Genomic DNA, 13,281 nt, shown 5'->3' with positions numbered 1-13,281 from the left:
TCTTAGAGCAACTGGACTATTGGCCTTGCTGTCATAGTCTTTTATCCTGTCAATGTGGCGTCCGTCTCTTGGTCATGGAGCAGTACCCACAGAACAATTTCTTTACCTAGAAACTGAAGTATCCATCTTATATAAAAACTGCTGTTTAAAACTGTAACCCTGCTATTTTGGCTCCTGTCTTAAATAATAAGGAAAATAGGACTACTCCCATTCCAGGGAGGCCGTAAACTATGACCCAGACAGAGTTGTCAATGCTGACACTAGGCCAGGCCTTGAGATATGGTCTCATGGCCCCTTCCCAGCACACAGGCCTTCTTTCTCAGAAGGCCCGGCATGGTCCTCCACACCCACTACCAACAAATCCCTAAAGAAGGCTGGCAGGAAGCAGAATCAATGATTTGACTCATGTACATATGACCAGTAGGGAATGTGCTGGGCTGCATATCTGGCGCTTCAGCCAGGCGGGGCACGCTGTTCTAGAACACATAGGTAGGAAGGTAGTCACTGTACTGATACCGTACTGTGTCGGGAACAAATTGTGTAAACAAGGCTTTGTAACTAACTTTGTGGTTTTTTGCTTCGGCAGGGTGCTGTAACTGTAGTCGCTGGCCAGCTTAATAAAGGCTCCTAAATTTTTATCTGAGTCCCTGGTGGTTGTCTCCGAGGGTAGCCCCATTACAGAAACAAGTTTGCTTAGGTGTCATGGTGTCAACAGTCCTGTCCAGCAGGCTGGTGTGGCTGTGAACCAGGAGGTCACGGTTCGATTCCTGTTCAGGGCACATGCCCGAGTTGCAAGCTCGATCCCCGGTGTGGGGCGTGCAGGAGGCAGCAAATCAATGATTCTCATCATTGATGTTTCTGTCTCTCTCCCCTTTTCCCTTCCTCTCTGAAATCAATAAAAATATATATTAAAAAAGGAGTCCTGTCCAGACCCCTGTACTGGGCACACCTGTCCCCAACTGCTGTGCGTGTAAGTAGCTAATGGCCCCTGGCTCCCACGTCTTATAGTGAATCACCCCAATGGAAGTGAAACCCCTGGTCATCCCTGCCCCAGGCATCCCATAAAACAAGCCACCAGGCCTCTGTGATTCTCTCCACACTTGAGTCTTCTGTTGGGTCAGGGGGAAGCTGGGACCACATCCTGGCTTGGCTCTTCCCTCTGTCCTCTGTGTCCCTCTGGCTGTTCTCCTAGAGCCCCCCCTCACCCCCACCCCATCAATCCTGTGAGCCTGCATCCCCGTGTCAGGCTCTCCTTGGGAAACTGAGCTAAGACACTGGACATGCAGGTGCCCAGGAGAGAGCCACACTGACCCACACAGATACAACTGCTCATTATCTTCACAGAAAGGGCTTTGCATTTGGGAGCAGGCAGCCCAAGGATGAACATCTAGGACGTTTTGTCATCACCTGGGACTATGTGTCCTTTCTCCCAAGTCAGCTCTGCCACAGTGATGCCATCTCAGTGGCTCAGGTCCAGATATTCCTGAGGACAGTGTCAGGGAGACCAAAGGCCCAGGGAGGTGAAGAAGGGCAGCTGGACAGGGAGCACATCGTGTGGGGAGGAGATTCGGCAGTGGAATCAGAACCCTCAAAGGTCCTCAGTCCACTATGGCTCCTTGGAAATTTCCATAGTGTCATTGCTTACACAATACCTGTGTCATAACTCAGGAAAAATTCTGGCTTATGATAGCAGCGGCAGGACTTTGTCACTTCCCTAGATGCTGGAGTCCAACCCCAGCGGGTCCAGGGGTCCCCAAAGGTGTGGACAGAGTCGGCGAAGAAGGAATGACACGAAGACAGCCTTCAGTTGATCAGCAGCCTAGTCAGGACCTCTAGCCAGGATCTCCAGCCAAAGTTCTGGTCGGAGTTCTGGTTAGGAACTGATGAGGATCTGATGTTTATTGTCTTGTTACATCCGTATTTATACCAGCCGATTTTAATCCTGTCAATTTCTATTACAAAGGTTAGGGCGTTTCTTATCTCCATTCCGGGGAGTAAAGATTATGTAGCTTAACTACCCGCCTGGCACTTAATTAAGGGGTTGTATCCCCTCCCTAACCTCAGGGAAAGATCCCCACCTGGGGAAACAACCTTTCTCGGAGAGGTGACCTTGGTTAAAACACATGGCGCTAAAGGGAGCAAACATATTAAGAACAGTATGCTATATACGCCAGGTCCCTTGAAACATATGCTGTGCAGATGTTTCTTTCCTGCAGCGACTGTGTCAAGCAGCAAGGATGGACCGGCTTCCGGCACCTAGAGGTGTTTGGTGAATGTTAAATCTAATCAGATCAGAGATTTGTCATTCAAGGGCTGATTCCAGAAGCCAACAGAAAATATAGTAACGGTGCAGGAACAGGAGCACCATAGGCTGTATGCTCTATGCCTGTGAACTTTGCTATTTGATTACCAAGAGAAGCTTATCCCAGGAACGCAAAGTTGGGTTAATGGTTGAAAATCAATCAGTACAATTAAGCATGTCAAGGATTAAAAACAAAAATATCATATGATCATCTCCAAAGACTGGAAAAAACATTTGACAAAATTCAGTTAGCTATTCAGGATATTTTGAAAACTCTCAGCAAAAGGGGATATAAGATAATTTCTCAATATGATAAAGGCCCATCTAAAAAATCCTAGAGCCAAACACAAACCCCAAAATAAAAAGAAAAAAGATCCTAGAGCCAAATTCACACTTAACCAGGAAGGATGGAATGCTTTCTCCTTGGATCAGGCACAAGGCAATGCAAGAAAGAAAAGCCGTACAAATCAGAAAGGAAGAAGGAACTGTCCTTATTTGCAAACAACATAGACATCTCTAGAGAAAAGCTTACAGACCCCCCCCCCCCACACCCCCCCCCCCCCACACCCCGGCCCCAAACTGCATGAATTCAGCAGAGGAACAGGATAAAGATCACTATCTAGCCCTAACCGGTTTGGCTCAGTGGATAAGAGTGTCGGCCTGGGGACTGAAAGTTCCCAGGTTCGATTCTGGTCAAGGGCATGTACCTTGGTTATGGGCACATCCCCAGAGGGAGGTGTGTAAGGGGCAGCTGATCAGTGTGTCTCTCTCATCGATGTTTGTAACTCTCTATCCCTCTCCCTTCCTCTCCTTCAAAAATCAATAATATATATATTTTAAAAGATCTATATCTAAAAGTCCCTTGTATTTCTATGCCAGCTATGAGTAACAAACAATTGAAATTAAAATTCCATTTGCAGCAGCATCCAAAAGCATGAAATACTATGGATAAATGTAATAAAATATGGTCAAGACCCATACACTAAAAACTATAAAACAGACTGACAGAAGTTAAGGAGGACCAACATAAATGAAAAGATATTGAAAGGCTTGATATGGTTAAGGTGTCAATTTCCATAAATCTACAGATTCAATCCCAATCAAAATTCCATTAGCCTTTTTTATTTGTAGAATTGAGAGTCTTATTTTATTTCTGCTTAGTCTTTTATAAGAACTTTATAAGAACTGTTGATGTCCCCGTTTCCTTTTTTTTAAAAAAATGTATTGAATTTATTGATTGATAGATTTGTATTCATTGATTTTACTGGCTAACAAAATTATACAGGTTTCTGGTGCACAAATCTACAACACATCACCGGTCTACCATATTGTGTGTTCTCCACCCCAAGCAAGTCTCCGTCCATCACCATTTATCACTTTGGGTGAAAAATCTCTCTCAGTGTAGGTACATCCATTGTAACAGATGTACCCCCCAGTGAGGGGTGTGGGGGGTGTGGGTGGTGGGGAGGCTGTGAGTGTGGAGGAACAAGGGTCTAGGGGAACTCTCTACCTTCTGCAAAATTTCCCAGTGAACCTGAAACTGCTCTGATAAATAAAATCTAATTTTTAAAATAGTTGTATTAATCTCATAATGGAAGGGGGAAGGATTCGAGTAGAAACATCACCGATGAGAGTGAATCATTGATTGGCTGCCTCCTGTAGGCTGCACACAGGGGATTGAGCTGGCAACGGTGGTATATGCCCTGACCGGGAACTGAACCATGACCTCCTAGTTCATAAGTCAGAGTTCAACCACTGAGACACACCAGCTAGGCAATAAAGTCTACTTTTAAAAAGCTATTTCTAGTATGTCCAGCTCTAAAATTTTATTATTCTAAATGATTTTTAAAAAGTTTTCCATATGTACTACTATAATTTTATCTGTTTATTCATTCATTTTTTTATTTAATCCTCACTTGAGGATATTTTTCCATTGATGTTTGGGGTAGTGGAAGGGAGAGGGAGTGACAGAAACACCAATTGCAGAGAGATATATGGATTGGTTGCCTCCTATATACCGCTGATCAGCCCTCATGAACAGCCCCAGAAGCCTACAACCCAGGTACGTGTCCTTGACCAAAATAAAACCCAGGACCCTTCACTTCCCAGGCTGACACTCTATCCACTGAACAAAACCAGCTAGAGTATTATTCTCAATGTACTTAAAGAAGAAACAATTCCTGATCACTGATCTTTAAAACCAGTTTTAAAGTTTGAGTCTCCCAACACAGTTAAACATTTTTAAAGCAATATCCACATGCATTCTTTAAAAGTAGTAAAATTCTGCTATCATTTTAAACTGCACTTTTACATAAATCACCTAACATTTACGTAAATCACCACAAACATTTACATAAATCACCACAAAAATATTTATATTCAAGTAGCATCTACATACTAGCAGATTTTAAAAATGCTCAATAGTACAGCCCTGCTTGCAACACTAACATGTCATCTGCTCGGAGCAGCCAGTGGCACAGGCATCCTGAGTGTATGGAGCGGCTCTAGGGTCAAGCCACAGGCTTACTTGTGGCAGAGCCACAAACAAGTCCCAGCCTGGAGGGCAGAGCTCTCCTACCACAATTAAGCCTGATCTCCCTAATTCCTTCCTAAGTAGCTAATGTGCTGTGGGAGGTGCAGCAAGTGTTGTCAAAAGAAGAACATTTGTATACATGTTAATCTACTCTTATTTTAATCAGACTATAAGATAAAGCATCAGCTTGCAGGCTGGGTGTTTTGTGTCCTCATCCAGGCATGGGAGATCAACTGAGCCCCCGTTGTATTCTCTTGTCTGTCTTTTCTTCAATCCTTCACTGCCCTTCCTCAGATTCACCCTTGGCTGTGGTAGAGAGGCACACCCTAGATCTGCACCTTTTTTTTTTCCTGATAATCAATCTTTACTCTATAACCCCACCCTTACCCACCACTCCCCACATCCCAACCCCCACCCCTACCACAGGAGCCTTCTGCTGGGAGGAAAAAGAAGGAAACACCTATTTATTGAGATCTAATTCTATGCCAGGCCCAATGCCATGCCCTCAACATGCACCATCTCTTTGGATCTTACAAGCATCCAATAAGCTGGGTGAGCACCAGCTTATTGAGTTCTTGCCTAAGGTCTACATACCAAAAAGCACCAGCCCCTGAAACCTCAGCTTGAAGTCTTCATTTGGATGCCCTTTGATTAGGGTCATTGTGAAGGGTTAATTTTATCTGTCAACTTGACAGCAATAAGGGTTGCCCAGGTAGCTGGTAAAATAGGGTGTGAATGGATGGGGCTAGCTTTGGATTCAGTAGCTGAGTAAGGAGATCTTACAGTGCTGGTGGTCTTCCTCCTAATTCTGGGGAAACAAGAGGAATAGAAAGAGAAAAGAAGAATGAATTCTCTTTTCTTTGGTTGAGATGTCCATCTTTACACACAAACACACACATATTCACACACATACACGTCTTGGATTTCAGAGAGGAAGAGACAGGGATAATAGAAATATCAGTGATGAGAGAGGATCACTTGTCAGATGCCTCTTGTGCCTTGACAGAGAATAGAACCGTGACCTCCTGGTTTATAGTTGAAGCTCAACCACTGAGCCGTGCCAGCCAGGTGTGAGATGGCTATATATACCTGCCCGTGAACATTGGAGTTCCTGGTTCTCAAGGCTTCAAACTCTAGGCTTTACACCAGCTGCCCTTTATTCTCAGGCCTTTGGCCTCTGACTGGAAGTTACACCATGCGCTCCCTGGTTCTCAGACCTCCAGATTTAGACTGAGTGATACCATTGGCTTTACTGGTTCTCCAATTAGTAAAGCACAGATGATAGGGCTCAACGTATGAGCCTATTTCTATAAATGTCTTACATAAGTCCATGTAGACCCTGTGGGTTCGTGCGGAGAACACTGTCTAATAGAGGTACCTAGCACAGGCAGTACCTCACCCATTTACCCAGTTCTTCTGTTACCCATCCTGACAGACTGACTTCAAAACATGATACACTAGGCTTCCTCTGTAGAGAGAGACAGGAGAAGTTATTAGAATAACGCCAATTCCCCATCAATATGACCATTCTCTCTCCCTCCCCAGAGTTATATTTCAATGTGGTAAAAAATACAAAGGCAAAGTCTTATGTTCCCGAATAACTTTAGTATTTTGGTCAAAGGAATTTGGATGATTTTCCTGGCTGCAAGCAGGTTAATTCCTCAACACCAGGCTGACAGGCATGGGCTAGGAGGCCACAGTAGCTCTGTTCCTCTGCTGTGTGGACAAGCCCTTTGGAACTGGGGGCCCTGCTTCGTACGCTGAACTGGGGGCTCTGCCTCGTGCGCTGAACCCCTCTGGCACAATTCCTAAGAGTTGTGGGTTCACCAGCAGCACCATGAGGACTACTCACATACAGGTTCAGAGCCAGAAGCAAGTCCCCGTCACTTCAGTGGTTAGTGGACCACGTAGACAGTAGCATTGTATCCACCCACTGAGCAGCCACATTGAGGTCAGAGACGCCCAGGGAGAAGGAAAAACCTGGAGGGAGTGATAAAATGGTGCTGAGCCCTGCAGCCGAAACGCATCCCAGCAGCTCCAGTGCCTGATCCTGAGCCCTCAACACCTTTCTCATCAGCAACTGAGGTGTAAAGCGGGGAGACAGGTTTATACATGACAGAGGACCGGAAGGTGGCCTTTGAAATTGTCTTTATTTCTGATCATTCCTTTCCAACCTGAGGATTAACTCCCACAATGCACCTCGAGCCTAAATGACCAACCCCTCCCCAAGCAAATCAGATTCATAACTCTGATAGTAGGACACTTTGCCTTTGAGGTCCCATGAACTCCCCAACCTTTGTCCCTGCAATCCTGTACCTGGGCTGGGTCCGTCCCTTTCCCCATTCACACTGAGCATGAATATGAAACATGAGTGGCCCCACATACTGCACCCCAGCCCGAGGTTTCAGGTTCCAGGGGCCCAGAAGGAAACCCTTGTTAGGTGCACCTGGTGAGCAGGGTCACTACAGGGGCACACCATGGGCTCCATGTCATGAAAATACCACAAGATAAAACTCCCTAGAGCTAAAATACTTGGCGTGAAGACGGATGGTCCTGGGTTTTCCTAACTCCCTCAGTATCCCCGTGAGCTCAGCCCGGATCAGGGCAACTCTCTCCTGGTCAACAGTCTCTTGGGTCGTGTAACACTCCAGAGGGACGGGGTACAACTCGAACTCTAAACTGCACAGCCCGGCTGTGTGGCGCAGCAGCTTCTCCACAGTGGCCATGGAAAAGTCGTTCTTAGAGATGGTGAACTTCCTGAGCTGGTGACAGTGGCTCAGGGCAGGCAGGATGGCCTCGACGTGGGAGTCCACCATCTCACAGTCTTCTAGTTGCAGGTCCTGGAGGGTGGGTGTCACTGCCTCCAGCAGAGCTCGGAGGGGCTCGGGACTAAAATCGGTGAGGTCGGCGCCATACAGATGCAGGGACTTCAGCTGCCTGAGGTTGGGACACTGGAACAGGTGTGTCAGGTCTGAATCTGTCAGCTGCCAGCAACGCCATATGGAGAGTTTGTCCAAGGGGGTCTGCAGGCACCTGGGGAGAGATGGAGCGATTAGTTCCTGGGGATGGCGGTAGTAAAAAGAGGGGGGCTTCCAGTTGGAAGGAGACCGATTTGTGCAAGCCCAGGACTGTCCTGACAATCTGATGAAGGCCTGTGCCATGACACCCAGTCTCCTTTTAGACTGGGTCAAGTTCACGACATCTCCAGAGCTTCCTTTCCTCAGCTGCCAAGCAGAGCACTGCACTCTGGAGGGTGACTGGACATAAGGAAAACCACGGGAACCTGCTTAGAGAGCCTCACATTGTTAGGTCAAGGGCAGGCATCCGTGAATGTTAAGTTTGGGGGTCAAAGCCAAGAATGCTCTCAATGCAGGCTTCCTTCTGTCCATTGCTTGGCTCCAGGCACCAAACCTCTGGGCCACAGGAGGCTCTTTCATCTAATGCCTGAGGAACAACCTGGCCCCAGCTGGTTTGACTCAGTGCACAGAGATTTCACTTTTGATTGAAGGGTCTCAGGTTTGACTCATGATCAAGGGCACGGATCCCATTTGCAGGCTCAATGCCAGGCCGGGTTTGGTCATGTGCTGGGAGCAACCAATCATCTCTCTCTCATATCGGTATTTGTCTCTCTCTGTTCCCCTCCATTTCACTCCCTAAAAACCAAAGGAAAAATATTCTCCAGTGAGGATTTAAAGAAAAGGGAGAGAGTGACCAGAGGAAGAATCTGCAGCAACAACTGGGAGGCCAGTCCTCAGAGGCGACTTCCACCACAAACCACCGGTCATTCTTTCCAGATCTTTCCCTCCTGCTCCCTTAGCTGCGGGATCCTGCCTTTCCTTTGTACTAATGACCTTCCTGGAGCCCACGAGCACCTCTGACAGCTGAGACAGGCTCACGTGTGTTCACATGGCCGGTGGGCACAGAGCTTCTGTCTGGAAATGCTCCATGCGATGTGGCTTTTCCTCCTCCCTCCCTCTTCCTAAGTCCCGGACACTTACACATCTCTCCCTAAGGAAGCACTCACAGACCCAGGCTCCCTGGGACACTCATTGAGCCAGTTCTGCTACCCCTGCTGACAGGCGGATTTCAAAACAAGCTTCCCTAAGGTGCTCACAGGGTAACACCAAAGCAGAAAACAAGACCATTCCCTTCACATTCTGGGGCTGCGTCTACTGTACACAGCTCACCTGAGCATCTGGTCCAGACGGCCTTGGAGGAAGAAGGGAAACTCCATGTTGAGGTCTCGGAGGTGCCGCAGCCTGAGCATCTGAGAGAGGAATTGGGAAAAGGATCGCTGCTCCTCCTGCTGTTTCCTGTTCCAATCCTCTTCCTCCTCGGCCAACAGGATGATGTGGGAGAGAGAGAGTCTCTGCAGGTTACTCATCTGACCCAGGTAGAGAGCAAATGTCCCCAGGGTGGTCAGGTCCCAGGTGTAGTCCACTTCCACCTCCTGGATGCAGTCCAGCTGCATTGCATCCAGGACTTTCCTGGCCCTCTCCAAGGGCACATCAAAAAACCTCAGCGTCTTGCAGGACAGGTGGACCAACTCTTTCCTCTGCTGGGCCCATTGGATGATGTACATGAAAAACTTATCCCGGTCCCTTTTATTGAAGTCAAGGTCTAGGAACACCTCCAAGGGAGCCAAGGGGTGCTCCATGTTGGGGCTGGAGATGTGCACAGCCACTGGGCCCGTCAGTGAGCACTTCTGGGTGCTGTCTCCACACCACATTCTCCAGAAGTTGGCACCCGTGTTCCTGAAATCCAGCACCCGCAGTTTCCACCTCCTGTGGGGAAAGCAGGACATTAGCTGAGATCCTTCCAAGTCAACAGGGCAATGGCTGACATGCTTTATGGTCAGTGTGTCTCAGTGGTTGAGCATCTACCTATGAACCAGGAGGTCACAGTTCAATGCCCAGTCAGGGTACATGCCTGCGTTGCAGGCTCAATGCCCAGTGGGTGGGGGAGTGTGTGTGTGTGTGTGTGTGTGTGTGTGTGTGTGTGTTCAGGAGACAGCCGATCAATGATTCTCTCTCATCATTGATGCTTCTATCTCAATCTCTTGCTTCCTCTCTGAAATCAATGAAAAAATGTTTTTCAAAAAAGATCAACTGAATGAGGGCAGGGAAGAATGAGACTGAGCATCTGAGTTGAGGCCACAATCAGATTCCACCCCCACTACTTTGAATCCCAGGGACAGCTTCTCCCATGCCCTCCTCTTCCCACTGCTTTGCTTTGCTCATCTCCTTCCCTTCCATCCCTCCTGCTCAGCACTTGGAGCACCTTTAAGTACCACTGGGAGGAGGCAGGGCAGGTTTTGCAGGTGGCCCTGCCCAGTAGGCTGTCCTCCACTTCCCACAGTGAGCTTTGTAGTGTGCAAGGGCTCCCTGCGCCTCTTTGTCACCATCAGAAACAAGGGTCCACCCTTAGGTCTTCCACATGCCCTGACCCTCACTGTTTCTGGGATGCCCATGACCCTACCATGCACCTGGAGCAGCCTTACCTAGGCCGAACCTTCTGGGCAAGCAGAACGTCTAGCTCATCCAACATGGCTTTTAAGACCATGACCGGAGGCAGCTGCATCAGGCCCCCCAGAGGGAGGAGAGTGAAGGGCCAGGCACGCACCATCGCCGTCAGGGGATGCCAGATTCTCCTACGGTAGGCTTGAATGAACAGCGGTGGGAAGAGCTCAGCAGGCAAGTACTCCAGAGCTGAGATGGCTGAGGCCTGGTCCCTCAGCAGGCTCTCTACTGCCAGCTGCAGGAGTGTGGGTGGGGTCTGGATGCTCATCTTCTAGGTGCTCAGAAAGGAATCCTGCGGAAAAGTCTAGAAAACAAGGCATCCTTGTCACGCCAAGCATTTGACTGACTCCCCATCAACTCACTCCCCATCCATCAGAGGAATCAACTCAGGGCCAAAGCCACTGCCTAGCAAAGGAGAGAGCCTCAGTTTAGTGAATCTCATTCTGGGCTCAGTGACTGAAGAGCCATAGGTCTCTCTTGCAGGCCCCAGGACAAGCATCTCCGAAGCACCCATATCTGTCATTCCTGTCTGACTGGGAAGCAGTTACTCAGGAATATAAAGCTGACCCCCACCTTTTTTGGGGAAGAGATTCAGACCAATCAAGGGACACAAACTGAATATTTAAAATTTCCAGAAATGAAATCACAGTTAAGATGGTTTCATTAGTAAGTGGGGGTTGTTCTGGGAATCAGCTTGCTTAGACATCAATTAATATAATAGACAAACATGGTAGTTGACCGTACCTTTGCTACGCCTCCCATTGGCTAATCAGCGTGGTATGCAAATTAACCCAACCAAGATGGCGGCCTGCAGGCACGCAGCTGAAGCGAGCAGGAGGCTTGCTTACTCCAGTGATGGAGGAAGCCAAGGTTCCCCAACTGCCGCGGCCCGGCTCTGAGCTCGGAAATAACAAAGTTTCAATTATAGAAGCTAAACAAACCCCGGCTTTCAGCAGGCCATGGCCCCAGAGCTGGAGCAAGCAGGAGCCCGCTCTCAGCTCCAGTGATGACAACAAAGTTACAATTATAGAAGGTAAATAAATCCCATAATTAAAAAAAAGAGAGAAACCAAGATGGCGGCATAGGTAAACACCGGAGATTGCTGCCTCGCACAACCACTTCAAGAATACAACTAAAAGACGAAAGGGATACCATCCAGAACCACAGGAAGGCTGGCTGAGTGAAAATTCTACAACTAGAAGGAAAGAGAAAAGCACACTGAGACTCAGAGGAGGTGTGGTGCAGAAGTAAAGTACAGAGGTATGGAGGTGTATGCGGAGAGGGCTGGTGGCTAAGGATATGGTTGTGTTTTTCAATCGGGAGGGAGTCTCAAGCTCTGAGCTCCAGTTTCGGGCGAGTCTCTGGGGACCCGACTTATACGGGAGAAACGGGACTGTCTGGCATTGGTTGGAACTCGAGGGCAGCTTTCTCTCGAAGGTGCTTGCAGCGATTGCCAGGACACTGAGAAGCGGAGCCTGAGGGCAGGACTGAGAGCAGCCATAACTGCTCACTCCACCCTTGTTGATGCCGTGGGACGCTGCCCTGCCCAAGCCATGCACAGAGGCTTTTGCATATGTAAGGCCTGGCCATTTTGCAATCTGAAAATTACCTAACAAACTGCAGCTGGCCTAAGGCTCCACAGCAACTTGCATTGCTTCACGCCTGGCTCCTACTGGATAGCCTCAGGAAGTGGCTAGATTAGCACCTCCATAGAGATCCAGGAGCCAGTGTGCCCGGTGGTCAGAATGGGACCATTCAGATTGCAGCTCCTCGGATCCATAAAGGACACACTCAGGGGGCAGACTCAGTGAGCACCAAAGCCCCACTGAAGCAAGTCTTGTCTCGAAGGGGTGTCTCTAGCACAGAAGTTCTCCCACTGCAGACACAGCTGATTCTCATAGCCAATTGGCCTGGAGGTCAATCCCTCCCAGTGATACCTATAACAATCAAGGCTTAACTACAACAAGACTGTGCACATAGCCCACAAGGGGGTGCACCAAGAGTGTCCACCTCAGGTAATTGGGGAGGCTGAGCCACTGGGCCCTATAGGACACTTAGCACAGAAAGCCACTCTATCGACACAGCGAAGCATAAAAAATGCCAAGACAAAGAAAAAGGACACAAATGACAGAAATGGAGGAAAGCAAACTACTGGATATAGAGTTCAAAACCACACTTTTAAGGTTTTTTAAGAATTTTCTAGAAACCGCTGATAAACTTAGTGAGACCCTCAAGAAATCTAGTGAGACACTCGAGGTTGTGATAAAGGACCAACTAGAAATTAAGCATACACTGACTGAAATAAAGAATATTATACAGACTCCCAACAGGAGACTACAGGGTCACAAGAATTAAGTCAAAGATTTGAAATTCGAAGAAGCAAAAAACACCCAACCAGAAAAGCAAAATGAAAAAAGAATCCAAAAATACGAAGATAGTGTAAGGAGCCTCTGGGACAGCTTCAAGCATACCAACATCAGAATAATAGGGGTGCCAGAAGATGAGAGAGAGCAAGATATTGAAAACCTATTTGAAGAAATAATGGCAGAAAACTTCTCCTACCTCGTGAAAGAAATAGACTTACAAGTCCAGGAAGTGCAGAGAACCCCAAACAAAAGGAACCCAAAGAGGACCACACCAAGACATATCATAATCAAAATACCAAGAGCAAAAGACAAAGAGAGAATCTTAAAAGCAGCAAGAGAAAGACAGTCAGTTACCTAAAAGGGAGTACCCATACGACTGTCAGCTGATTTCTCAACAGAAACTTTGCAGGCCAGAAGAGAGTGGCAAGAAATATTCAAAGTGATGAATAAAGGTATCTTTAAAAAGAGGAAGAAGAAGAAAAAGGTAAAGATACAAATTATGAACAACAAATACACATCTATCAACAAGTTAATCTAAAAACCAAGTGAATAAATAATCTG

At 47.6% G+C, this 13,281-nt stretch overlaps 1 protein-coding gene across 1 annotated transcript; it reads right to left on the bottom strand.

The window, feature by feature from the left end:
- Nucleotides 1–7,324: 7,324 nt before the first annotated feature.
- LOC139001544 (PRAME family member 12-like) lies at nucleotides 7,325–10,622 on the bottom strand. The gene is made up of 3 exons (XM_070403058.1): nucleotides 10,336–10,622; nucleotides 9,023–9,619; nucleotides 7,325–7,868 (listed from the first exon to the last, which is right to left on the bottom strand). The coding sequence occupies exons 1-3, from the start codon at nucleotides 10,620–10,622 to the stop codon at nucleotides 7,325–7,327; spliced, it is 1,428 nt and encodes a 475-aa protein (XP_070259159.1).
- Nucleotides 10,623–13,281: the final 2,659 nt, after the last annotated feature.

This window comes from Myotis yumanensis, unplaced genomic scaffold, assembly GCF_028538775.1.
Source record: "Myotis yumanensis isolate MYYU_CA2020_CCGP unplaced genomic scaffold, mMyoYum1.0.hap1 SCAF_2, whole genome shotgun sequence".
In the NCBI taxonomy this organism is placed as follows: domain Eukaryota; kingdom Metazoa; phylum Chordata; class Mammalia; order Chiroptera; family Vespertilionidae; genus Myotis; species Myotis yumanensis.
This window is presented reverse-complemented; position numbering and strand designations above follow the sequence as displayed.

Excerpts from the sequence above, each read along its gene's own strand:
- LOC139001544 (XM_070403058.1), bottom strand. The coding sequence starts at position 10,622 with ATGAGCATCCAGACCCCACCCACACTCCTGCAGCTGGCAGTAGAGAGC. Across the intron at positions 9,620-10,335 it reads GCCCAGAAGGTTCGGCCTAG|GAGGTGGAAACTGCGGGTGC; the intron begins GTAAGGCTGCTC and ends CTTTCCCCACAG. Across the intron at positions 7,869-9,022 it reads CGTCTGGACCAGATGCTCAG|GTGCCTGCAGACCCCCTTGG; the intron begins GTGAGCTGTGTA and ends ATCTCTCCCCAG.